The 27224-nt window shown below is 45.0% G+C and overlaps 1 protein-coding gene across 1 annotated transcript in view; it reads left to right on the top strand.

The window, feature by feature from the left end:
- tenm1 (teneurin transmembrane protein 1) overlaps positions 1-27224 on the top strand; it is a 151882-nt gene that overhangs the window by 81562 nt on the left and 43096 nt on the right. Inside the window, exons 8-20 of the mRNA XM_084010195.1 lie at positions 545-646; positions 2610-2804; positions 6034-6234; positions 8127-8312; positions 8488-8517; positions 8690-8836; positions 11902-12136; positions 13368-13487; positions 13577-13838; positions 15766-16051; positions 22172-22315; positions 23317-23569; positions 24341-24361. Of these exons, the coding sequence (XP_083866321.1) occupies positions 545-646; positions 2610-2804; positions 6034-6234; positions 8127-8312; positions 8488-8517; positions 8690-8836; positions 11902-12136; positions 13368-13487; positions 13577-13838; positions 15766-16051; positions 22172-22315; positions 23317-23569; positions 24341-24361 (2182 nt within the window). The remainder of the gene's footprint in view (positions 1-544; positions 647-2609; positions 2805-6033; positions 6235-8126; positions 8313-8487; positions 8518-8689; positions 8837-11901; positions 12137-13367; positions 13488-13576; positions 13839-15765; positions 16052-22171; positions 22316-23316; positions 23570-24340; positions 24362-27224) is intronic.

Raw genomic sequence — 27224 nt, forward strand, 5'->3', positions numbered from 1 at the left:
AACTAATTGAAGTCCGATGCAGGAGTATGATGAAATGCTCATTGCCTACAGGAGAATATGATGAAACGCACGTATCAGACGAGACAAAGCACGAGTAGGAACAAGCGTCGCATTGATCTCGGCCACGCCGAGAGTGTAGCTGCCGCCGCGTCGCAGCGTTAGCCGTCCCCCACGAACTGGTGCTCTCACACCGTCAGATTTGATGCGGTTCAATCCCGTTCCAAACTGTGGCCGTGTAAACAGTTTGTTGATTAAGCCTTGATGTTTGTAAATTTGCGCGCTGTGTGTTTCCAACCTGTAATGCAGTATAATGTGCTTAGTGCTACTGAGTGTAAGTGAGTGCTTGGCCATTCCCCAGAGAGTGATAGCAGCTGGATCAGACTAATCTAATATAGCCCCCGAGTCTGGGGAGCCATCCATTGCTTATCAGATCTCTCATTCAATAACAGGGAGCTTTGCCAGCTTATGGAGTTACATGTGGAACATTTTCAAGTTTTTTTTTTCTCTTATTTGTGAATGCTTGCGTATGTGTTTCATCCGGCAGACTCGATGGACGGCTGCGCCACAGACTGTAATGGAAAGGGAGAGTGTGTGGCTGGACACTGCCACTGCTTCGCTGGATTCTTGGGTCCCGACTGTGCCAAAGGTAAGACACGTCTGATAAGGGAAAGCCAGCAGTTTGTTAGCATGTCTCTCAATACTTTCTGACCTCCCTACCCTGTCTGGGACACTCGCCAAGCAGAAGATGGCTCCAAACCCGGGCTGTCACTTTGTCTAAAACGTTTTTCTTTTTGCACAGAAGTGCATAAAGCAGTGCATTTTCAAGGGGACTATTTTCAGCCGTCAACACGTCACTTTGTCCATTTGCAACTTGTTTGCAGAACCACTTTGTCGATTCTCACATTTCTTTACCTCAACTGAGAAACTCACAGATGCAAAAAACTTTATTCTTCAAAGTATATTTAATTATATCGTTTTTGGACCTCTTCCCGTTTTAATTTGCTGTTGATGCTGATTTCTCTCAGTGAAAACTCACTTCCTCCCTTTTCACCTGTGCTCTTTATAAATGCAGTATAATCTACATTTCCACATCAACAATTTAATTAGAAAAACCGATAGCCATGTATATTCACCACTCTGCTTCTGTTCATTTGTCTCCTTCATGAAAAATAGACTTCACATTGTCATTCACCAATGATTTCCCGTCACTTCCACCCTGCTGTTTCATCAAACGCTGTGAGGCTACTGTCATAAAAACATCAGACTACCTGCATATGTTTCACATCACCTGCATATGTTTCACATCACCTGCATATGTTTCACATCACCTGCATATGTTAATTTGAAACATTTGCAGGAAGTTTTTTATATTGACAGCTTCTTGACATTTTTAGAGCGGGAGAACAATTCCAGTTCTGAGGCTCAGAGAAATAAACTGCGGTTTGGCAGAACGGGCAATATTTCACGTCACGTCGTCGTTGGTTTTAAAATCTAGAGCATCATCCTTCCTCTGCAACCCATCTTTTTCATCGTCACAGCTCTACCTTTCATTTGTCTCTCTGCCTCCATGTCTTCTCTCCCTTTAGCATTCTCTCCCTCCTCTTTCTCTCCCTCATCCCCCTGCCCTTCTTTGTAAAAGATTATTGTAGTTGTATCAGACTCATTGTGTAGAAACAGCTGATACAATATCACATTCTATGATTTATTTACGCTCATCACTTATTCATCCGTTCCTCTCATCCTCGCTCATTTGCTCGCTCGATAATATTCTCCCCTTTGAAAAGTTAGACAGCAAGTTTTGGCAAGAGTTGTAAAAAAAAAAAAAAAAAGTGAAGTGTGAATTTATAACTGTGGGGTACGGAGTGTTAGATTTAACAAAGGATCAAACAAACACACAACACATGCCTGCACGCATGAACGCACAGGGCCTTCACTGCAAATTATCCCGTGGAAGGAAAAAAAAAAAAGCCCGGCGTCTGTTCCCAATCGTCTTTCTAATCCATTTGAAGTGCGGAGCTGCAATTCCTCCTCCGGCTGCAATGAGGACTATAACTGCAGTGTAACTGTCAGAGCGTCATCACACACTCGCTGACTTTATTCTACCTGGCTGTCATTACATTAGCCACACAGCTCTCCATCTCTGCATGGAGATAACTCTGCTTTCCACCCTCGTTCCATAAACCCCTAATGCTCTCTCTCCTAATCTGCCGTTTTCACGATTGTTTTCACGGCCTGCTCAGAGTAAGTGAGGTGACGTTGGGGGGATTTTCTACAATTCCTGGGTTGCCGTGGTAGCCGGGGCTCAGGTGGTGCTTGAGTAAATTGAAACAGCGTGAGGGATAAGCTGGAGAGTGTGTGTGTGTATACGCATGTATGAGCGTGTGTGTGTGAGAGAGAGAGAGTAAGAGAGAGAGAGACAGAGGCTGCTTGAGGATTTGCTGAATCCGCGCGCTAGCTGAGATAAGAAAGCGTAGCCCCACTCATGGTAGGTTACTGCGGTCTCCCAGCTAATATACTGCAGCACTCCGTGTGTGTGTGTGTGTGTGTGTGTGTGTGTTTGCATGTGTGTACTGAGTGCGTGGGTGTAATCTGTGTTTGTCCCGTTGCAGATTCGTGCCCCGTGTTGTGCAGCGGCAACGGCGTCTACGAGAAAGGCAGGTGTGTGTGCCTGGCGGGGTGGAAGGGGGCGGAGTGTAACGTGGAGGAAGGTCAGTGCATCGACCCCACCTGCTCCAACCACGGCTCCTGCATCCAGGGGATCTGCATATGTAGCCCGGCCTACAAAGGGGTTAACTGTGAACAAGGTAAGCTGTTTCGAGATGCACACCCTCCTAATCTGCAAATGAATGACGGTGCTATTTTTTTTTTTATTAAGGAAAGCATTCAATTTAAAGCTGCAACTAATCAATATTTTCAAACTGACAATAGATCAGATGGCTGTGTAATTTGACAGGGGTCTCTCTGAGTGTCAAAGCCCCAGGGAGTTATCGCCCCGGCTGCAGACCCCATCAGCTCTACGGAAGTGAAATCAGTCAAGTCCATTGTAATTTATATAGCCCAAAATCACAAATTACACATTTGCCTCGAGGGCTTCGCAGTGTGTACATCAAGCAGCACCCTTTATTCTAAGACCATCAGTCTGGATAAGTAAAACCTCTCAAAGTAAACCCTATTACAGGGGGAAACATGCTTAATTATTTGGAGTGTTTGCAGCCTGCCCACACCCAATTGCAGGCAGACAGAGTTATCGACTAGTTGGTCAAAATAATGGAACACTTAGCTGCTAAAGAGGCCGATTTTTACCTCAGGAGGCGGTGGAGGAGAGTGAATATTGGACTGTACACCCAACTTATAATAAATGCCAATGTTGCTCACATGATAGCCATATTTGGAAAGTGTAGTGAGCTAAGCTACCAGTGACTCTGGTAACTATGGAGCTTTTTTTGCTGTCTTTATGCATGAGGGTGTCATCGCACTCTGTATGGATTTGCTCTTCTCAGACTGCATGTGCACACTCAGATATATTCCTCAAGTAGATTTCTTGCACTCCAACCCTTCTCCTCACACTCTTCACAGGCTGCTTCTTTGTGTTTGTGAAACATCTGCTCTCAGATTTCTCCTCTGCTCTTTTTTTTTTCACCCTGTCAAAATTCCCTAACCAATAAGCATGGCAGGTGTAGTATTCACCAATGAAACGATCCTTTCCTCGATCCCTTGGAGCGTCCCTGACAGAAGCAGAGCAAATCTTAAGCACAAGCGGGGGCAATTTGAGTGCGAGGATGTGTGGTTTTGAGGGAAAGCATTACAAAATCTGAAGCCATGCTCTCAAATTGAAAGACCTCGCTCTTGAATAAAAATGAGGGAGAAAATCTCCAACTTCGTTCCAAGTCGATGCTGTTAACATAAAAAATATATAATATACCAGAAATATATATAGGCATAATAAATTCTATGATAATATAATAATATGACTAAGAAAATATATTATATTTTACGTTCAACGATCATTAACACACACATAATTTGAAAATTCATGGGTAATCATGCACTTTACTGCCATAGCAATATCCACCTGCCTTGCAGTAATGTACAGTGTAGGCGTGCTACACTGTAGCATATTAATATAATAAAACATTGCATGCCGGTGGCCGTATGTGTAGCCCTTTGGCTGTGGCGACTCCCTTGGGATCAATTCTTCTCCGTTCCAACTCTCTGCCACCTTTCCATCAGGCGAACGCAACCACTCGTGTCTGTAATTCCTGCAGCAGAGACGTGGAAGCCGTCCGCCCAGGATTGGAACATGATGTCACTCCTGTCGACTACAACATACGCGCCCGTGTACGCAGGGTTGCGTCACTAACTGTCTGATCCCCAGCAGTTTTATTTCTGCAGGAAGCTCTGCTGCAGTCTGAGCTACATAAATGCTTGACGCCACCATGTTTCAATAAAAAAAGTTAAGCTACCTGATTCCCCCCCAGAAAATAACGGAGCTCCCACCACGCTACTGAGAAATGTATTTAAACTAGTAACACCGCTGCTGCCATAGCAACTTCAAAAAGTGATATGTTTTCTCCTTGTTTAATTGGAATGTCACTTTAATGCTGAATTTTAACCTAATTGTTGTGATTTGCATCAATTGAGTCTAATTTCATACGGATGCGACGCATTTTGTTGGCAGCATCGTAATGTGTCAGGGTCGGTATCAAATTGAAACACACAGAAATAATAAATACTGCTGGAATCTGCACAATTTCCTCTTTCAAGTGATCCATAATTCCACCTAGAAATCATATAAAAACAATCCTAATTACTTTATATCTTGCCTTAAAGTAATTTCATCTTAAACATCTTTTTTTGCAGCAGCAGCATCAAAAGCACTCTGGGTGATTGTTGTCTGTACACCCATGATTACAGTGCTAATTCAGCATGCCCTTTCATGGTGCATTTAGAACAATGCTTAGAAAAGTAGGCTGCCAAAGCAGAGATCAGGTAGCACAGTGCTTATTCCCCGTTGTGCTTCCTTTTTACATCCAAAGAACCCTGGTGGCAAGAACTTAAAATGTTCACCCCAAATGGAAACGAGAAAAGTTAAAGTGATGACAATTTGCTTTTTTCTTGTTATATAACATATTGATTTTCTGGCAGGACTCAAGCATAAGCTTTAGCTTTCTTATAAACATGGTTCTTGAAGGCGTATGAATATAATGATTAAAATCAACCCATTCATGTGTGAAGGTAAAACAAATGCACTTACGATTTTAAATTATGTCAAACATGCAACAAAGATGGAATTTCTAAGCAAGTTAACGAACAAAATAACAAGTCTTTGTATCTATGTATTGTATATTTCTCCCATGCTGATGTATTATTGTAGCCGAGACTAAAAAAACCTACAAGTAGAGAGAGTGAAGACTGGCCTTAGGTTGAAATGACGAGCACATAAATGATTCAGGTAGCTCAGACACCTTAGTTGTACAGTCAACAAGCCGTGGGCGTGTCACATCCTCCTCCTGCAGCTGTCCGTTGTAAAAACCACCCAATAAATTAGCAAAACAAACAAAGCCAATGATATCTAACGCAATTATGTCACACTTGAAGATAACGCGATTGGCACAGCTGTCCCAAAGACCGGCCTGCTGTCGCCTCCCGATATCTCAGGTGTTTGACCTTGAGCGGCGGAGCCGGGCCGGACTGTGCTGAGCTTCGGCTTGGCGCTCAGAGCTGTAATTACACGCGCTAACACAGCGTAGCACGGACCACCATGACACACACACACACACAAAGCAACCAACCCATTTCACCCCTTATCAAAGCCTCAGTTCTAAGTGTCCTATGAAGTGTAATGTTGTGGAACAGATACAGGGATTGTAGCTGGGGTGGTTAACTCCTGGATGGGATGCAAAGAACACTGCTTTCATACTCGGTGAACTGATGATTATAATGAGGGTGGCTCCCCCACAACCCCCCCACCCTCACCTCTGACTCATTCTCCCTTTTCCTTTTGTCCCCCCCCCCCTCTCTCTCTCCCTGCAGTGGACTGCATAGACCCTCAGTGTGGCGGGCACGGCGTGTGCGTGCGTGGGGAATGCGTGTGCTCAGCCGGCTGGGCGGGAGTCACCTGTGACGACCCGCTGCCAGCCTGTCAGGAGCAGTGTTCGGGACATGGCACCTATCTACCCGAGTCGGACACCTGCACCTGCCAGCCCAACTGGACAGGACCGGACTGTTACACCGGTGAGACCCGGGGATTAGTGTTCACCACGCAGAAAAATCACAACTCCACATCTCAAGATTGCCAGTGAAATGGTAGCACGCATGGTGTTGCCAGAAACCATTTTCTGGGGGATTTGATAGACATGAAAGAGAAATATGGATTGGATCCACTCTGTGAAATATGTGTGTGTGTGTGTGTGTGTGTGTGTGTGTGTGTGTGTGTGTGTGTGTGTATGTATGTGTGTTTGCACTCTCTTCATGCTGGTTGTAAATGAGATTTCCCCTCATGACTCTGACGGCAAAAGCACTGTGGAGCCGTCCCCTTGCAATACCAGGCACTTTACTGCACATTTATGGTGTAACACACACACATGCTCTCAAACACACACACACACACACACACACACACACACACACACACACACACACACACACATTCCCTTCAGCTAAATGAGGGGAAAGAAATTCAGGCGAGGAAGAAGAAAAGACCTCTATTCTCACTTTGCTGCAAGGCCTTTCAGAGACTGCTACTCTGAGGAACATTCAGCTTGGCATTTAAAAGCTTGCTGATGTTTATTGCAGAACCCGTTACCTGTACGCTTCATATTAGTCATTGTGACTCTACCCCAAACTTCTCTTCTGCACTCAGTAAACTCTGCCAGCTTACGTAGACAGCCATTCTTCACAGGGAAGAAAAGGCGGCGTGTTCGCCATTGTAACGAGATGCGTAAAGCACATGTGCTCTAGTGTGTAATATATAAAAATGCAGTACTCTGCGGTACACGGTGGGGGGGGGGAGTGTCCTTGTCCTTGAAGTGTAAACTGACAAAGAGGAAAGTAGCCATTATAGGACTAATTTTCCTCTTTTTCCAGCACACTAACTTCACGCCGGTGCTGGAAAGGATCCGCTTTGCCATGCACCCCAATGACTTGCAGGCAATTGGCATTAGCCACCGCTCTCAGGTGTATGCATGCCTTATTATAGTGATATAGCCCATGATAATGATAGACCGTGGCTGAATATCTGAGATATGAACGGCCTCTCTCTACCTGCCAGGCTTTTAATCAAAAGGACCCCGCGATTTTACTTCCTGGTCTTGTTGAAGCATAGCTAAGCTAATGTAATTCTAATAGAGAGCTGGAAAACTCTCCAACTTTAATCCATTTTTTCCCTCCCTCTCCACCGTATGTATATTTAAATTGAAATAACTTTTTACTGCAGCTGGATAAGTAGCCTTTGTGTGCCTCCAGCACTTTGCTCTCTTTACTGATGGATGAGGCTTTGCTTCTGCAGTGAAAGAGTGAAAGATAGAGAGGGAGAGAGAGAGAGGAGGGGGGGAGGGGGTTGGATGGTGAGAAGAGCAGAGAAAAGGAAATAAAAGAGGAGAGAAGGATTTCTTAAAGGGATGTTGCAGGATAGAGGGAGGGAAAGTGATACTGTAAAGAGAAAGTTGACAGAGACAAAGACGGAGAGATGTTGAAAAAAGAAGAGGGGAATTAACGTACCCACCAAATCTGATCAAAATGTCAGAAAAAGAATAATAGAGCTGAATTTGAGTCCCTGTAGTTTAAATATGCGGTGCAAATACGAATCATTTGGCTGTTATTATGAGTCTATTCACTCTTCGCTTCCTTCAGGGAGCTAAGCTATTAGAGGTGGGAAGATTATGTATTGTGAGAAAGTAGACTTTTTAGTCTCGGAGGTTATCCTATTCTATCGTTTTGGTTTTTCTCCCCCAGATTTTTTTTTAAACTTTTTTTCCTCCTCTACACGTCCCCTGTGCCTCTTTTACCTTTTTTCATCTGTTCTTCCAAAACACTCAATTCCTCCCATCTGCTCCCCTCTTCCTTTAACACTCACACACTTTCGTTCTCACGCATCCCCCCCCCTCCTTACCCACCTGTTTCGGCAGAGCTGTGCCCGGTGCCATGTGGCAGCCACGGCGTTTGCTCGGAGGGCCAGTGCCAGTGCGAGGAGGGTTGGATCGGTGCTGCGTGCGACCAGCGAGCGTGCCACCCTCGCTGCGAAGAACACGGCCAGTGCCACGACGGGACCTGCATCTGCCAGCCTGGCTGGGAGGGAGAGCACTGCAACATCGGTGAGCTGTGTGTGTGTGTGTGTGGCGCGCACGTGGGAGAGTTTAATTATTCCTCGTGATGTTTTGATTAGTATGATAGGATTTAAAAAGGTGCCGCCGTTGTTGGAATCATTTCCATTCACAGTTTTGTTCTCTTACCCAATTCTCACCTCTTTTTTTCTTCTCTCCCTCACAGTTACCCATGATTTGGATGTCGTTGTGAAAGGTAATTTATCTTAATTTACACCTACAATTTTGGTATTGCACTCCTTCCAACATGGTCACAAACATGTGTGTGTGTGTGTGTGTGTGTGTGTGTGTGTGTGTGTGTGTGTGTGTGTGTGTGTGTGTGTGTGTGTGTGTGTGTGTGTGTGTGTGTGTGTGACACACCTTTTCAGACGGCTGCCCAGGGTTGTGCAGCGGGCATGGGCGCTGCACCCTGGAGCAGAGCGGCTGGCGCTGCGTCTGCCAGGCTGGATGGAGTGGGCCTGGATGCAGCGTTGTCATGGAAACTGACTGCAGTGATGGAACAGACAACGACGGAGGTGACATTCTAACATCGTCTATCATTTTCTATCCCTTTTTTTCCTCTTTTCTTACCTCTTTCATTTCTGCCTTTGTGGCAGACCGTCCATTCCATCCCATTACGTCTCCTCCTGACTCTCCTGCTGAAAGAAACCCGCCTTATTGTTCGTCCCCCTGCATCCCTCTGTGCTGTCCCAATCCTGTGGAGACTCCCGTAGAGTCCCGCTGGTCATTATTATATTGAATATGCATGTGTATGTGTGCGTGCACATTTTGTGTGCAGTGTGCATGTCTGTTTTTCTTTTTATCACAGCTAAATGTCTAATATGCATACCACCTGCTAGGATAAAAGGCACTGAGAAAATGTCTCAAGTCTAAATACAGCAAACCATGCAGAATAGATTTCTGCTTCTTTGGTTGTGAGGTGCTCGGTGACAGGTGCGAGGTGTTTGTCGTTCAGCCTGGAAGCTGTGTTGTTCTACCCTCAGGTGAAGAGACAAGAAAGGAACATTTGCAGCGTTTGTGCTCATTGCAATTAATTCCTCGCCATTTCAGTCCCAAACTAAGGCTGCTCTCCTCGACACGACAACAGGTTTAGAAAAGTGCACCGGTACATTTCCTTTTTTGACACATCAGATGTCCATTATGCCCGTTAAGCCGGTGCTGTAATCCATCATAGCAAACAAGGTAATGTCCCTTTTTTTTGTTTCGGGGGAGAAAGCTCCCCAGCTCTTTTGTTGTTGTTGTTTTTCACGCGGTTCCACATTTTGTGATGAGTGGCGTTTGAATGAGTGCACACAGCAGCGGGAAACCTCAAACGCATACATCCTTTTTTTGTAGTCCTTTCTTTTTCGCCTGGTCCAGAGTGCTGCTGATAGCTGCAATGTAACACTTTTTTTTTTTTTTCCCTCTCCTGCACATTGTTTACCCAAAGCCGCATGACCGACTGAGCCGACACTTCACAAAGTCAGAGTCGACGGCTGCTCAAAACATGAATTACTGGCCCTTACCCTGGATTGTAAGCTCAGAGCCAGACAATAAAAACAAATGTCTTGTGGAGCATAAAGCAGGAGACTGCCGACAGCGTAGGGTTTTGTATTGTATTAATGGATTATATCATTGTTGTGGTTTGTGGTTTTGTTTATGGAGGTTTCATGCACCTCATACATTTACACAATAAAGAGTGTTTTAGCTGTTTATTCAGGCACACCTGACAAACTGAACCCTTTCTTAACTTTCCTCTTCTTAAAGGAACATTCCAGTGATTTTTACACTTGAAGGTCAGTGTGTTGGTCTCTAAGACCACGAGTCAGCCTGTGAAAACAGTTACGCTATCGGGGTTTATCTCAGCTGGGACTCGGACACCACAACTTGAAATGGATCCAGTGCAGAATTTAAACAAACACATTTCACGTAAAGGAAATCCACCTTGATGAGAAGATCGTTACAATCAATTGATCCGTCCTGGAGACCTTGGTGTTGTCCCAAGTGAGGTTTGAGAGATCCCAGGAAGTCATTGAGTGTAATTCCCAAAATGTCAGCTTTAAAAGAGATACCTCAGCTGCTTTGAATGTGACCATTCCTTGATGTTTCCTTTTTCACAAAAGTGCAATACTGAATTGCTGCTTTAACACATGTGTTGAGTTGATTTAACATCACATTTTCTTGGGAGGTTGAGTGGCGTTGAGTGGGTGGAGAATGGACAGGTTTCTCTCCACATTACAGTAAATTGCACTTTATGCAAAAAAAGCAATATACAGTACATGGTGTGCAGCATTATGTAGCGTCGTCATGCCGTGTGCATATTGATGAGGCGTCTGCATGCGACTCTGAGTATCAAACTGTTCAGTTTAGGGATGATTGTGCCGGAGAGAGACTCCCCTAACAAAGCCTTGTGGCGACCACTTACACTCCTTTTATCCGTCTACCCTTACACCTCTCCACGCAGCTTTTCAGATACCATAATGTTCTATCGCAAAAAATTCAGCCATCTCCCTTAATTGGCAGATATACCGGTGGCTCGCGTGGCCTACTCTCTTTGTCTCTGAAGATAGGCAGAGATGGAAAGATGCTATCACAGGTAATCAGAGAATAAAGAGGAACTTTGAAGAGAGAGTTTCCGTTATTCCGCCTGCATGGGAGAGAGGAGTGCTTGTATTGTTCTCCCTCTTGAAAAAGAAAAAAAACATACATAATAATTTTTTTCTACACACTAGGTAGTCAAGTCATACATATTTATATGCGTTACATATGTTCAAAAAGCTACACTTTTACCGCTCCCTCTTTGTGTGCAGCGGTAAACAACTCTCTCTGCATAATAAGCTACAACTGTGTGTTTCCTGTTAATGGCAGCGATTTTTTGGAACTTCAGTTATTAGCGTTCTTTCAAGCTGAAGTAGTGAATCTTATGGAAATCAACCATTGTGCTTGGCTTCCTTTTGTAGGAGGAGGTTATAATAGAATGTCGTTGGCCTTTCGCTCTCTGCGCTGTGGTCAGATGCATTTAAATGTCAACACTGCTTCCTGCCTTTTCAGAAACAGGCTTGAAATAGGAAACACAAATGCCATCCCGGCTCCTATTACCTGGCGCGTCCGTCTGTATCCGCGGCTCATTGTTTACGCCAGACTTTTATGGATCGCATTCAAATAATGCCCTGTGATTCGGGGTCTGATTTACAATTTACATATATACATGCTATAATTGGACACTGATGGGCCTCTAATGAATCTCATGTGATTGATACTCGTGATAATGATGATGCATGTGCAGTTCACTGTCGTGGATTAGATTGCTCCCGTGAAGTTTCTCACTGGCCCGCAGTGTTAAAACAATTTCTTGGCAGGTCTTGGGTTTTATGGCGTCTTCTACGCACCTTGGCCTTTAGATTAGAAATGTGTTCTCAGCACCTTTAGTCACTTAAATCTATTAAAGCCTTTATTAACTATGCATAATAAAGATGCTAATGCCTGGCCCTATATTAACTGTAAAATCAAGTATCCCCCTAAACAACTCCTCGCACTCTTTTTATGTGTTTTATTGTATGTAAAGAATTAGATTTTCATACATTTTCACTCTAACTTTCAGACGGCCTCATGGACTGCGTGGACCCGGACTGCTGCGAGCAGCTGAGCTGCGGCTCGGACCCCCTGTGCCACGGCTCAGCCGACCCCCTGGCCCTGCTGCAGCAGAGCCCGCTGCCCCCCACCGCATCGCCCTCGCCCACCAGCACACACACCCACAGCTTCTACCGCCGCATACGCTTCCTCCTTGGTAAAGCGGCCACACACACGCTCCCCGGAGACGTGCCCTTTGATACCAGGTATGCGCTTGTATACTCTGTGTTTGCCTGGATCTGCTTTTCCAAATACCTTCATGTATTTGTTTTGTCCGCCCGTGTCCTTGAGTTGTCCCCCTTTATGGTAGTGAGTAGTGATAATGGGGTAAATGCATCTATATTAATGCATTGAATTGTCCGTTGGCCATTATTTGTTTAATGAGAGTGTGTGTGTTTGCATGTAAATGAGGCTTTTTCATGCGTTCACGTAGTCTGTGCACACATGAGCATGATCTGTGGACTCCCCGGAGATTTGCAGTCACACGGCGCCGCGTCGTCCCCGGGTATCCGTGTCAGGCTGCAAGTGCGCCTGAGTATTTGTTTGTTACATATTAATGTGTCATTCAGTTACACCAGTCATGAGGGTGTCCCCATTAATTTTTCAGTGGCCTCTCACTTCCATCTAAGAGAGGAAATGCATCTCACCAGCAGCATGATGACCTAGAAAGTTCTGGTTTAGAAAAAAACAAGAAGTGATGCCTCTCTGAAAAATGGCAAAGTGTTTTCTTTTTTCCCCCCGCTGGTTCACTTGTAGAATAAACAAATAAATTAATTATGTGGCAGTTATTTCAGAAGGGAAATCGATGGCAGCTTTCAGGACAGGAGTAACAAACGGGGCGACGCAGCCACCCGGAGAAACCTCCCTATCCGTCATTTATCCCTCTTCTGGAGTAACAGATCGTCTCCATCAGTGTGTGTGTGTGTGTGTGTGTGTGCGCGTGCAACACGTGTCTGTCCTAATCCGTCTTCATTTGACCAGTTCAACGGTTATTCCCCGAGTCAAGCCGTGTTTTTCACACTTTACCTGCAAAATCAAGATGAATATTTCCAAACCATCTGGATGTGACTGATAGTTTAAGGTCTATTTAAAGAACAACACGTCCCTTTTCTTGCTGCGGGTACCACTGTCGCTGTAATACAAACACGGTGCGGAAGTTTTGTCTTTTACATGACAGGGCGTTGAAAGGTTTTACCGTGGGTGAAGCTATATTTATGGTCCTTGTATCCTGGCAATCTCTGGCAGATTCCACTGTGCTAAAGAAGGTAATTGCACAGAGCAGAATAAATGCAGGAGGCTTTTTTCTTCCACGCACTAAGGCCGTTCGTCACATTGTTCCACTCTCTTGAAACGGACATTATGTTCTCCATCATTGTAAACCAGACATCTCTCCCTTTCTTTGTGCATCTCTCTCTGCTCCCCATCTGTTTTTCCCAGCCGCGTCGCCGTGATTCGAGGCGGCGTCGCATTGCAGGACGGTTCTCCTCTAGTCGGAGTCAACATCACCTTCCCACAGCATCCAGAGTACGGTTACACTATCAGCAGGCAGGATGGAAGGTAGACAAATCACAAACACACCTACAATATGAGCTTTAATTCCCTTTGCGCTCCAATCTCATTCCGCCGTACCGTCTCTTTTACTATAGTTTTGACTTGGTGACCTTGGGCGCCATGTCCATGACCCTGATGTTCCAGCGGCCACCCTTCCTGCCTCAGACTCGCACCATCCGGACGCCAAACAACAACTTCCTGGTTCTGGATCAGGTGACCATGTCCAGGGAGGAAATGAAACCTCTCACATGTGACATCAGGAGTGTTTTGAGTCCGTACCCGCTGGTCCTGCCCTACCCGCTTCCCAGATACACAGGAGCGTGTGCAGAGAAGGGGCCGGCAGTACCCGAGCTTCAGGTAGGAAACCACTTTCAATAAAGAAGCAGTCTGTCTGTCTGTATGTGTCCTTCACACATTTTCATCCACATCAAACTTCAGTATTAAAGCTTTGAATACACAAGTGAACGGCACTCTGTGCAGGAGTGGAGGCGGAGCTTCAGGGCTCTGCAGACTGAGTCGAGCATGTCGTCTAGCACCTTTACCGGCCACTGCTCATTGACCCCATTTCACCTCTGCTGCTAACGTTGCAAACTCTTCACCTCCCTGGAGTCAGTGAGTGATTCTCTACAAAGCTGCAGGCGGCACATCCAGGGGGGGGGGGATGGCCAGCTCGGAAGGGCCACATGCTCAGAAACAGGCACTCCACTGGTCTACATGAAATGCAACAACGCACCCTTCATGTCTACAGATGACAGGCAGCTTGAATGTATTTTTAAAGCTCAGCAACAAACCAGACCGGTCTCACAGGATACTGCAAATTTAGCTCATTTCGTATTTGTATCATGCAAATCAGGAATGAGCAAAATGCAAATTTGTACTCCAGCCATATACTTCCCCACCTCAAAAGCAAATGAGGTGTCAAGTGTCAGGTGTGGAGGTCAGACAAGTGATTATATATTTACCCCACGATGTGACTCCAAAGGTTTTTCTTCTTCTTTTTCCTTTTTTTACAACCTGACCTCATTCCGGTTTCACGGAGAGTTGTTTGTCTTGTTACCTGGACACATGATCGACTGCAGAACACGTCACATCTAATCCGTGCATTGGTCACACTGGCCCTTTTGTGGCAGAGGAAAGTGATGTATTTCCATCTGAATCTTATCCGACAACAATTTCAAGCTCTTTTTATGAAATCAGTTGAGATTTGAATGAACAGATCGTCAAAATGAAGGAACATTTTATCCTCGTGGCAAATAACATCTAGGGACAAACAAGGCAGCAAGAAAAAATAGAAACTGGGAGTAACAGTACTTAGTGTTCACTGTGAGCTTAATAACACCCACTATGTTCACCTGTGTAAAGAAACAAAATCAAAGCCTCTTTTTTTAGACTTTTGATGAAAAATGTGTCAGATAGTCATCTTAATAATATGATTTAAGGTACTCAGACAGTATCTGATTTCCGCCAAGAGAAATATTATTGAAGATGAATGGATGTTTGCTTCGGCAGCTAGTTCTCTGGTTATTAAGAGCGAAGAGCTTGGCTTTTTATTTGCCCGTCTGAAAGGATATAGGATGTATGCATTCTTCATCCTGTTGAAGATTCTATTCTAGTTAACCCATAGGAACCCGGAGACAGTTTCCCTGAAAGGAAAATACATTTAATTCATCCTTTAATTCATTATTTTTTTATTTTTACATTATTTTTAATGTGCTTTGACAGAAAATGTATTAAAAAATCAAATCAGCTCATTATATTTTTTTCTTATTGTGATGAAAGATGTCACGTCTGGGAGTTTTTTTATATACCGTGTATTGATTCCTTCAAGGGAAAAGTTTAACTGTAAAATACGTATAAACTTACCTTTTCGTAACAAATAACAAGCTTTTTGAAATGAGCTAGTTCTGTCAAATGTGCATGTGAACGTCACATATGGGACTCGTGAGGATGAAGCTGCAGAAGGGGCCATTTAAAGTGTTGTGAAAACTGTGTAAAACAAAACAGATTTATTATATATATATATAATAAGTATTCATTCATCAAAAATGAGAAAAATAATCATAAAATAATGTCATTCTTCATTTGATGATCATCATTGTGATGTGGCTTTTACATATTTGGTGCATTCCAAGCACCTCACAGTGTGAGCTGTGTATTCCTGTCCCTGCCAAATGCCTGTTACCTCATTATAACAAAAAACAGAGCAGTAATACGACACCTTTCTTTCACATATCATATCTACACTTGTGTTTCTCACCCTGCTCCCCTATCTTGTTCTCTGCAGGCGGTGCAGGAGGAAGTTTCAATCCCCGGGGCCTTTTTGAAGCTGAACTATTTGAGCACTCGTGCAGCCGGCTACCTCTCCCTGCTCAGGATCCTCCTCACGCCTCCCTCCCTGCTGTCCCCCATCTCCCCACTGGGCGGTCTCTCCAAGGTCCACGTCCGTGCCTCGGTCCAGGGGAGGCTGTACCAGCGCTGGTATCCCGCAGGGCCCGGCCTGGTCCACAGGCTGGTCTGGAACAAGACGGATATTTACGGCCAGGAGGTCTGGGGCCTCACACATGCAACCGGTAGGTCGGATATATAACACACAATCTGCCTCCTTCCAAGTGTTTTCTTGTTTGTATCTTAAATACGAGGACAAAAGACGTGGGTCCTCTGGTGGTCTCAGGGTTTAGCAGACACTTATCTTCCACCCACCTGTTCTCAGTGACTCTTCTTCCACGCCTGTTTGTATGGATTAAACAGACATAACAGGTTAATTAGTCATTTTGCAGGTGTTAATTGGTGGATTTGTGAACTTTAAAGAGAGATAGGCGAGTCGTTTCCCCCCGCTCTCGTCTGCAACCTTACGCTAAGATAAGCTAATCCTTTCTTTGCTCCCGCTGCATATTTCATGCACAGAGATGAGAGCGTTATTGATCTTCTCATCTAACTATCAACAAGAAAACCAATCAGCATACTTTCCAAAAATATTAAAGTATTCCTTAAAACAGGCCTCAAGGTTGTTGTTTTTTGATGGGGAAAATGGATTTGTGCAGCTTAGTCTCGTTGGCATCGTATCTCCAGATCGCTTTACTTTTGAATGAAGATGTTTTGATCATCTGTATCAAACGCTGCAATCCGACAAAGCTGGAGCAGCAAATTGTATCATTCTCCCTTTTAAGTCGGAGGTTTGGAGCCAACCGTTCCAGTATTGAGTTTTGCATTAAAAGTCTGATTGGAAGTCGTCCTGTAAATGAGTGACCATTCAGCAGGTGATGAACCACTCGTTAATGAACACACTCCTACTGGGAAATTAGGGATCGCAGATTGCCTGATAAAAAAAAAGATTATTGCTGCTTCCTTTGATAGCGGTTTGACAACTGGAGAGTTTCCACTGGAGAAGTGTGCACTATAATATAAGTAATCAGCAAATTCACAAGATTATTTCGGTTTTAGGTTTTTTCATGCAAACAGGTGAACAGCCTCAAGACCTTCAAGAGACTAGAGTTAACTCTGTGACGAGAGAATGGAACAAAGAGACTGTAGAGTAACTGGGAATAAAGATCCCCTGCAGTGGCTTTGAGACCTGCAGTAGCAGGGAGACCTGCAGTGGCAGGGAGACCTGCAGCGGCAGGGAGACCTGCAGTGAGACCTGCAGCGGCAGGGAGACCTGCAGTGAGACCTGCAGTGGCAGGGAGACCTGCAGTTGCAGTGAGACCTGCAGCGGCAGAGAGACCTGCAGTGAGACCTGCAGTGGCAGGGAGACCTGCAGTTGCAGTGAGACCTGCAGCGGCAGGGAGACCTGCAGTTGCAGGGAGGTAGCCCTTAGATGTGGCTTTATGGAGAACAAATGCGTTTATGTGCAAAATCCACATCTGCATGGAACGTTTTTCATGAATGTGGCTCCCTCCTGTCTTTTCCCCCCAATTTCCTCTCTCACTTGGACAAAACAAAAGAAGACACAGAGGATATAGAACCATCTTTGTTCATTATGGCAAAAATGGGCATTTTAAAGACGCCACCGAGGCTTAACCGTCGGAGCTCTCTGTCAGTAGTTGGAGAGATAATGTTCCGTGATCCCCACGTTTTTCTTCTTTTTTTTTGTGGACGGTTGTAGACAAACAGTGGAGCCCAGAGAGAGAGCTTTCCATAAGCACTGGGACATTGCAGATATGCCCTAAGCTATGTCCACTCGACTACAAAGATTGCATCTCTCCATCCCAAAGCTTCCTCTCTCTCTCCTCCTGATCCATCCCCCTCCTCTCCTTATCTGTTAGAGCTGCATTTCATCTGCTCTAGCTCTCTCCTGATCTTTCACCTTTTCTCAAGTCCCATGATCCTGTTTTTTTTTTTTATTTGCCCTGCTTTTCTGAACCACCTCCCTCCCTGCCCGTCTTACCCCCCTCTCCCCCCCTCGCCTCCCATCTTCCTGCAGCCTCCCTGCGTTTCTTGTTCTCTCCTCGACTGAAATCTCCTTTCTTCTCTTTCCTGCTTGTTATTTCCTCCATTCTTTGTGATCTCACCAGTGTTGCGTCTGTCCTGGCTTTCCTTGCTCTCCTTGTTTCTCTTCACCACCCATGTTTCCCCCTCTTTAGTCCCCGTCGTGTGCAGGGAGTCGCCCTGGATATACGTGCATTTGTGCAGGAGCTTACGTGCACGTATTAATGTTTGAGAAGAAACGGCTGACAGATGTTGCACATTTGAGTCTGGAAACATAATACTACAGCGGGATATGTATTTTTTCTGATGGTGGGATTGTTGTTGCTCCGTGTGTAGGAGAGGTCACCCATGGCTTAGTTTTCACGAAGCCAGCAGCGCCCAGATCAAGTCAAGAGCGCTCCGACTGCCGGGAACATGCCGAACTCACTTTGGCACACGGGGTGGGATCAGAAAGAATTATGGGTGGGTGCTTTAGAGACGGTGTCAATCATCGCCAATCATACACTACTTTCATCTCCTTTTAAACACGAAGCTCTCCTCGTCACGGTGACAGTTTGGGAATCCTGTGGAGAGTTTTTGCTCAGAGGAAACATGTTGTTGTTGTCGGTGAGCACAGCAGCTCAGATAAGCGCTGGATTCAGTTTCGTGGTCCTGTTGATGATCTGCTGGCCGACATGTTTTCCGTGCGTAAAAGTGTGATTTTATTTGTCAACGCAGTGACCCATATAAAAACATCTGCAGTTAAATACCACAGCTGTGTCTGTCAACCAAATGAAAGTGGAATTGAATTTGTGGTCTAGTTTTTCTTTTTTACACATTTCGTTTTTTTAATCCTGAAATTATTTTTAAAGTTTGCACATAATTGGGAACAAAACTGTGTCATTTACGTGTTCATATTGCTACATAAATTGATCCTGGAAATGAACCACAAATAAATTGGGATTTTAACGAAATGACAGTCTTTTTCGTTTCTCGCCACTGTAAAACAATCAGAACGTATCATGTTGCTCATCACAGGCGCACGTCTGCCTCTATTATAATTAAAAACGTATTCAGGCGATGCTTTCGCCAAACTCGCTTCAACGGCAGGCAGCCGTTACCCCGGTTACGCAGCGCTCTGAATGGAGAGGCAAGAACGCACCGTCCTCCTCGGGGAGTTATAGTGATCCACTGTTTTTAATGGAACTGTGTCTGCTCCCAACACGCCTGTTGATTTGCAGCAGAAATCGTAGAATTATTAATCAAAACAAGTTTTAATTGCACATAAGCACAGCGGGGTTTCTGTGGACATTTTGCAACGGTCTGTTGCTTTTTTCTACACAACCAGCTGATCTGAACATAACACAACAGATGGAACAGATTCCTGCTGCCTTCAGAAGAATGTAAAGAGATACCAAAGGGAAGGAAAGGGCACTAACTGTCTGAGATTACAATGCCTTCTCTATTTATTTATGTTTAATTTACTTGACAGAGCACAGCTTCTTTACATCTTTACAATTTACATCTGTAGCCCCTCTGCAGGAAACAGGGAATAACTATAAACGGCACATAAACGGCATCAGCGACGGCGCGGTTAGGCAGCACAACAAAAACCACACGTCAAGTGTTTGCATTCATACGTCTTGGCGTTAATATCGGTACAAGAATAGAATCTTTCTGTGTGATCGCGCATCAGCTGGTTGGAAAAACATTGCATACAACTGGAAGGACCACTGAATAAAAGGGTTTGTGTGATTTCAGAGGAGATTAGGGATGTGATCTGACTAATGAAGTGACCAGATTATCATGGAACAAAAGCACGCTGAGCTGTGACCTGCTCTGAGCAGGCAGACGGCCACACACACTCGTTCTTGGCATCAAGGCGGCAGTGTGCCGCTAGGATGGCATCGCCACACCGTCCACCACACTTCCCCTCCCGCTGTGGGGCCCGGCGAGTCTCTGTGATACCAACATAGAGCCCACAGATGTCAGGTTTTCAACAACTAAAAAGCAACTGGATTTAAATGATAACATCAAGAGTAAATTCAGCATGAATTGGATTGTGGATGTCGTATCCATGTTGTTTTCTGTGGAGATTACTTCAAAAATAAAGCTTTATTTTACCTTATTTGCAGTGGCCAATCAATGTTGAGCTCCTCTAATCTTCTCAGGTCAGGATACCTAAGTTGAAAACAAGTATATCTGTGTTTGTTAGCCTATATATTAAGAGGCTGCGGTCCCTTCCCGCGCTGCTGGATGCCAGCTCTTTGTCTGCGCCGACATGTGTGTGTGTGTGCGTCCACACACACACATACACACACACACACTCCATGTGCTCACACTATAGCCAGAGAGAACAAGAGAAGGGGAGATCATGCTCTGTTTGCTGGGGTGAACACATCGCCTGAGGCTTCAGCAGAGGGGAATGAAAGCTTTCACCTGTGAGATATTGAGTGTGCATTTATGTACTATGGTGTGTGTTGTTTGTGAGAAGGTGTGTGTGTGTGTGTGTGTGCGTGGTTTCCCTGTGATACGGCAACGCTCGCTTGTGAAGCAGTTCTCAAAACTCTGACACTGTCCCTTTGAGATTGCTTTGCCCGTTTTGTCCTGCAAAAGCCACGTCCCCCTAATAAAATCAGTGTTATTGTCGTTTTTTATGGGACAATGTCACCGCTGACGGCAATGTATTTATGGCAACCTTTGATGCATTTTCATAAGGATGGGTTGGTTTCCAGGCCATGAAACCTCTTCTTCGAGCTGGGGGGGGGGGGCGCAATGTGACTTTAAGGGTCCGAAATTGCGCAATACTAACACGGTGTGTTAAATTTACATGTGTATTTTAACGTGGATTTAAACTCTCGGTTGTGTTTCTGTCCTCCAAAAAGTTAAGATCATGAGCCGATCGGAGCTTAAGACGCGCAGGATTGAAACAAATGAACCTCCTGAACGAACTGGAGCGTTAGATCCCGGAGTGAGAACTTTTTGTCCGACACTTTATGGGTTTCTTTTTTTCTATTTCACAAGGCCCAGCGTCCCAAATCACCCATTATTTTCCCTCTCCCCAATCACTTTATCGATCGTGCCGCTGAGTTGAAAATGTGGCCCCGTGAGTCCGCTGAGAGTTTCCCTTAAGGGGAGTCTCCTGAGCCGGTGCATAATGTTCCTGCGTAGTCCACCTGCCCTGCTAGTCTTTATGCCTCCTTCGCTCCCGGCTTCCCCCTGGAGTGCCCGGCGTTTCACAGCCGCGTTGGATTACAGCAGTGCCGCCTGTGATGGACATTTCTTTTACCATGTTCATATCACACGCTGTCATTGCCATGCATCATTATCTTCATTTATGGACACCATATTGAACTCCTGCTGCTTTAATTTTAAGAGTTCTGTTTCTGTATAACTTTGACAACAAAAGTGGGCGAAATGTTTCATAAATTGGTGTGTATTTACATGTAGTCGATGGAGAGCAAAGAGCAGGCAGAGGGAGAAGAAACGTGTTACTTAAGCAAAGATGTAATGACTTCTTACTTTTAAACTCCCCTACAGCCAAACGTTGCTTTTAATTAAAGCCGTGGCTCACCAGCAATCTGAAATTCTGCGTGTGATAGGAATAAATGATTCGCTTAAAGCGCCCCTGATCAATATTTTCATACAAACTAACGAACAGGCCTAATTTAAAAAAAGGGCCTTTTCAGCTGGCAGCTGTTTTTCAGTGTAAACACTCTGATGGAAGTAGGATTAGACGCTGTAGAGGCGTATATTGGGGAAACGAATTGTCAGTGGACTAGAAACGTGGCTATTAATGAATGCTAATGCGTTGCTGGATGTGTAAGTAAGCAGTGGACAAAATAAAAAAGAACGAAATCCCTCCTGAAAAGGGCTAATCACATGTATGTATGTTTGCTTGCGTGTTTTTTGCGAGCTTGCACATATTCCCGAGAGCGAGTTGCAGCCGAATCCTGTTGAATCGGAGCGGAGCCAAGAAGAGAAAGCTGTTGATGGTTGTTAGTGGGAAGCTGCACAGCGTATCATTACAACGAAGAGGCCAAGCAGCTAATTCTAGGGCTCCTTCACCACCACGAGCTCCTCCTGATTACGCCTCCACTTCTCACTGATCTCCCTCAAACACGAGCTGATGAGGTCTCGCCACCGGCCTTTCATCTGTCTCACTCCTTACATGGTTTTGTGAGAGATGGTGGGGGGGCTGAGGGAACGCCACCACACACAGTCACTCTGCAGCACGTAGTCATGACTGTGAATGACACGGAGCCCTCGTATGTGTGTGTTCCCAGTGTCCGTCGGCTACGAGTACGAGGCGTGCCCCGGCGTCGTCCAATGGGAGAGGAGGACCGCTCTGATGCAGGGATTCGAACTGGTCCCCTCAAACCTGGGAGGCTGGTCTCTGGACAAACACCACGCACTCAACATACGCAGCGGTGAGGACACACAACATGTCTACTGTTTGTTTTGGCCGTATGGAGGCCGGCCGACACTTTCTACCTTCCACTCAATCACATGCAGTTTATTCTAAATACAGTACATATCAATCAGAATGCTACAAGATTAATATTCAACATTCATGAACAGTTTTAACAATTAATTCTATTGCAGTCTTTGAGGTAAGTTAATATAAATGCAGGTAACCAGGTTGCTCCATACTACAGTACAGACACACCAGTACTATAAATAGTGATGTCATCAATGCCCTCAAATCTTGAGTGCTTCCCTATGGCTTGAAATCTTTTGAACTAATTGTGCATATTTATTATTTATTCCGAGTTAATCCCTCAATCAGCCTGTTTCGTCGGGGTGGTGTAGGTGCGCCTTGATCAGCAAAACAACCACATCACATTAGAATACCAATCAATCCTCCCAAATCCGTATCGATTCAGGGAAGTAAGTAAGTGAGTGATACCTTCCTTTCCAAACGACTCCCGATCCCTCAAACAGTATTTCATGAGCATGTCGCCTCGGTGACGTATTCCTGAGTGAAACGGGACAGACAGGCGGGACGTAGCGTGGGAGGGATTTGATCATAGAAAAGATTAGCGACCTCCATCTCTGCGCGGATCCAAAGTTGCAGATTGATTGATTGATGGATGATATTATTGGTTGAAATTGCTCGGCAGTAGCTGACTCGTCACGTTTGGTTTTCCGGGAAGATTTGATGAGATTTTGATGAGTAGTGGTAATTTTTTCCAGCATACATTGTTAAAAAGCTGCACAACATCAATAGGGGATTTGATCTAAAAGGGATTTTTTTTTTTTCATTTCAGCTCGAGTTTAAAACTAGTATCAGGAGCTCAGGCAGAAAAACACCTGTCATGTGAAATAAAGAAAGTGTTGGTGTGGGAACCCATCTCCCACGGTTACAAGCTGATTGAGAAAATGTGTTTCCAAGGCCTTCCAGCTATTTATTGCCTTCGTCTCTTCGCAGGAATCCTTCACAAGGGAAACGGAGAGAATGTCTTCCTCTCCCAGCAGCCACCTGTCATCAGCACCGTGATGGGGAACGGTTTTTACCGGAGCGTCCCCTGCGGGCCGAGCTGCAGCGGCACCGCTCGGGACATGATGCTGTTTGCCCCCGTGGCGCTGGCCAGCGGCCCCGACGGCTCCCTCTACGTGGGGGACTTCAACTTCATCCGCAGGGTCCACCCGGACGGCTACACCAGGACCGTCCTGGAACTCAAGTGAGAGTCTTGATCTCGTTGGGGGTTTCGCGGGAGTCTGATCTCCGATAAGGATCTCCCGCAGTTGGGGGAAAGGAAGCCGCGGGGTTTTGAGCGCCTGATTGAGTCGAGCACAATTGGAACAAAAATTAGCTCAGCTGATATGGGTTAGTAAGGCATTAGCTGTGGTTGGCATCGACAGTTGTGATCTGTTTGATCTCGCCAGAATACATTCTGAAGGTTGTCTTCATGCAAAAGCCTGAGTTTGTGGGATTCAGACATCACAGGCTCTAATCTACCTCTTAAGGATGTGAGAGAAGCCGAAAGTCTTTGCTGCGAAACAGATATTTCTTTTTCCCGTGGATTATGACGATGATATCTCCTGCTGCGCTGCAGGCACTACATCTTCTATTTCTGTATTTTCTCAAGCGTAGAATCTCGATGGGATTGCACAGTCATTTGTCCTGTAAAGTGTTCTCCTTATGTAACTTTACTCTCTCATTCTCTGTTATTATTGTATCTCTGACTAATATTTCTGGTTCAGACGGAGGTTTCATAGTGTCTGGATTTGATACTTCCCTGTCCTCTGGGAGGAAATGCTAAAAAGCTTCCTGTTTAGGTTAATATTTAATGTGAAACAATACAGCCGTCTAAATCAACCCATATCCCACTTTATGAGGAAAGAAATGTACTCATTGTAGCCTATTTAATTTTGAGTGACTCTCGTTAGCATCATAAATGATTGTTTTTACTTTCTCTTTTCTCCTTTATGGCTGATTTTCTCATTATCAGGAACCGGGACACCAGACACAGGTGAGAACGACTTAGTTACACACCTTTTATATTCCTACTCAAACACACAAAGTGTCAAGTGATCTGACATGTTGCAAAAAGACCTCACAGCCATTTATTCTGGGTTATTTGCCGCATGTTGCGTAATTGCTTTGACCTGACGTTCCCTCTTCCCGTAAACACTCATGTTGTGGACAGATCCATCAAATCCCCCATTTATATTTCACTCGGCGATATTAAAATTTGCGAATTGGAAATCGGCCAAAAACGTGGAGGATTTTGTGTGTGTTTTAGAGGATTACTGGAAGTCCGTTTGGAGGATGCGGCGGGTTCGCTGGCTTCCCTGAGCCGGGCTAAAAGCCCGAGGCCTTGCAGCGAGCGTGGCCTCGACATCGTCCGTGGCCTCGAGCCTCGATGGTGGTGTGAGCTCTGTGCACCGCGTTCGACAGAAGATTAGACAGATGTTATATGGTGTTTGTGTGTGTGTGTGTGTGTGTGTGTGTGCCACTATCAGGGAGTTATATCAAGCCGATTCTGTGTGTGCGCTCGTGGGTGTTTTTTTTTTCGAGAGCGAGACGGCGAGGCTTTATCCGAGAGGATTTTCCAAGATGCCGTATCTCTAGCATGCCAAAGTTTCCAACCATGCAAAAAGGGATAACCTGGCTGTGTGTTTCCTGCTTTTGACTGTATGGGTGGGTGTTTACATGTGTCTGCGGAGTGTGAAACTGAAAATGTGTCTGATGCAGAAAGCGTGATTCATTTCTAATGTGTAGCTTGAAACGGTGATTCCCAAGCAGCGGTGCTTGTACCTTCAGCGGTTGCCCGCGGGGCAAAGATTGTGGAGCGGCTCAACTAATTAGATGAAATAGAAACGGAGCATGAAACAGATACAGCCAGCCGGAGTCGGCTGCTGCACATGCTACGGGTTGCAAAGTTAAAAACAACCACATGATTCAGCTAATTGTTCTCTGAAAATATCCGACTAAACGGCTGAAAACAAAATGCTAACTCCGCCGTCACATCACCTTTTATATACTCAATTCATAATAAGACAGCGGAGACGCGACAGCTGGTTTCAATGAAGGGGCGCCGTTAATCCGACAGAGCCGTGGGGTAACGTCAGATCGGGTTACCTTGGCAACCACAGGTGTGAGCCTGTAGCAACTGGATTCTCCTGAAGGCGCTTCGGATGCCCTCCCTTCCTCACCCCGGAGGTTTCTCCTCCTGTTCCTGCTTCCTCCTTCTCTTTTTTCCTCCTTCGCAGCAGCTTTTTACCGTTAGCAGCACATTAGTGTTTCTCTTTTATTCTATACTATTGTTCTTCCAAGACAAACGCATTAATTATTCATCCATATTCAGCCTTTCAAAGCCTTTCACTCCACATTCTACCCAGCAAAGTGCCTATCAGCCCCAACTGGGCTTCAAAACAAGGTGTTCTCCGGGGGGGGGGACGATATGGGATGTACTCACCGTAAGAAAAGTAAAAAAGAATGCTGTCTATTCTACCCCTTGGAGAGTATGGATGAGGAAAGCAAATAGGAGAGGAAGTCCTCTCCAATATCATCTCGGAGACAGTCAGGCAGAGCGAGATCACAATGTTCCTCAACTCTGATCATTGTTGTGTTATTTTGGGGTGGAGGGAACCAGGGAGGGATCGTTTGTGTTATTGTTGTTCATTTCCCCCTTCCACTGGATGAACATATTCCGAGCTGTGAGAATTTAATTGGGAAAAAGACAGGTGAAGAAGTGATTTGTAATCCGTTACACGCACCGTGTAATGCTGGCGGAAGCTTCAAGAGGCCCAACAAATAGGATATGCTGCGCAGAGCGGTGGCACACTTTGAAACTCTGTGAGTAACTCTCTTAGGATCCAGTTTAAATTATGTATGTGCAGTTCAGTGCCGAGTTCTGTAAACAGTTATGCACTTAATGGACTAGATGACTGACAGCACCCTCGCCTGTGTTAGGGGGGGGGGGGTTTCTGGGTCGGGAGGAGGTTCAGGCTAATATTGGAAGCGAGTTTTCGCTTTGCAGAATAAAGGTTAGTGGGGACAAAATAGCCTTACAGCAGAAATGTAGAAGCAACCTGCGAAAAAAAAGGTCTCCTGTCTGGAGAAAATGTAAATGTATTTATTCAGGAAGACTCTGCAGAAGCTTGATGTTAGTTATTTTTCTCTAAATTGTAATTTCCCTTTTTTATTACAAAAAAACACAAATAAATGAATAAAAAGCTTTTACAGGATATCTTTGGATTTAATTGGCAGGAAGTCTTTGACCGAAACCCCGGGCTGACATCGGATTTCACACCACAAAGTAATTGCTTTAATCTCGATTCGTCATTACGCTACAAAGTGCAAAAAATAATTCTCGCACATTTTTTTCAAATATCAATAATACATCATAATAAAACCCCGACAATATGTAAGGTGTTTTTTTTTTATGTAATTAAGAAACTGCAGAAGTGAGTCAAGTGTTGGCGGCGGCTGCATGCCCACGTTGTTGGCTCCCCTCCTACGCGGTACAGGAATGCGGCTCACAGTCAACACCAGGGTAAATGAAGTCAGCTCATTGTGTGCTTTCTAAAGCCCGAGGCTTAACGCCCAGGACACAACGCAGCTTTATTGAAACAGTATGAAAAGTACAGACTTCTATACGACTCGTGTTCCCTCCACATGACATGCTGTACCGTCGAGCCTCACGCTGAATAAAACTTCCAGTCTTTTGTCCACTCCTACCTCTCGTAAACTAACAATTACAGCCAGAACAATTGACAATTATGTGTACACATGGCTCATTTGGCTCTGGCCAGATTTAGCTACATGAACGTCCTGGGTTTAATTTTGGTCTGGACCCTTTCCTTGCATTCCTCCACTCCCTCTTATTG

This window comes from Eutrigla gurnardus (genome assembly GCF_963514095.1).
Source record: "Eutrigla gurnardus genome assembly, chromosome: 5".
In the NCBI taxonomy this organism is placed as follows: domain Eukaryota; kingdom Metazoa; phylum Chordata; class Actinopteri; order Perciformes; family Triglidae; genus Eutrigla; species Eutrigla gurnardus.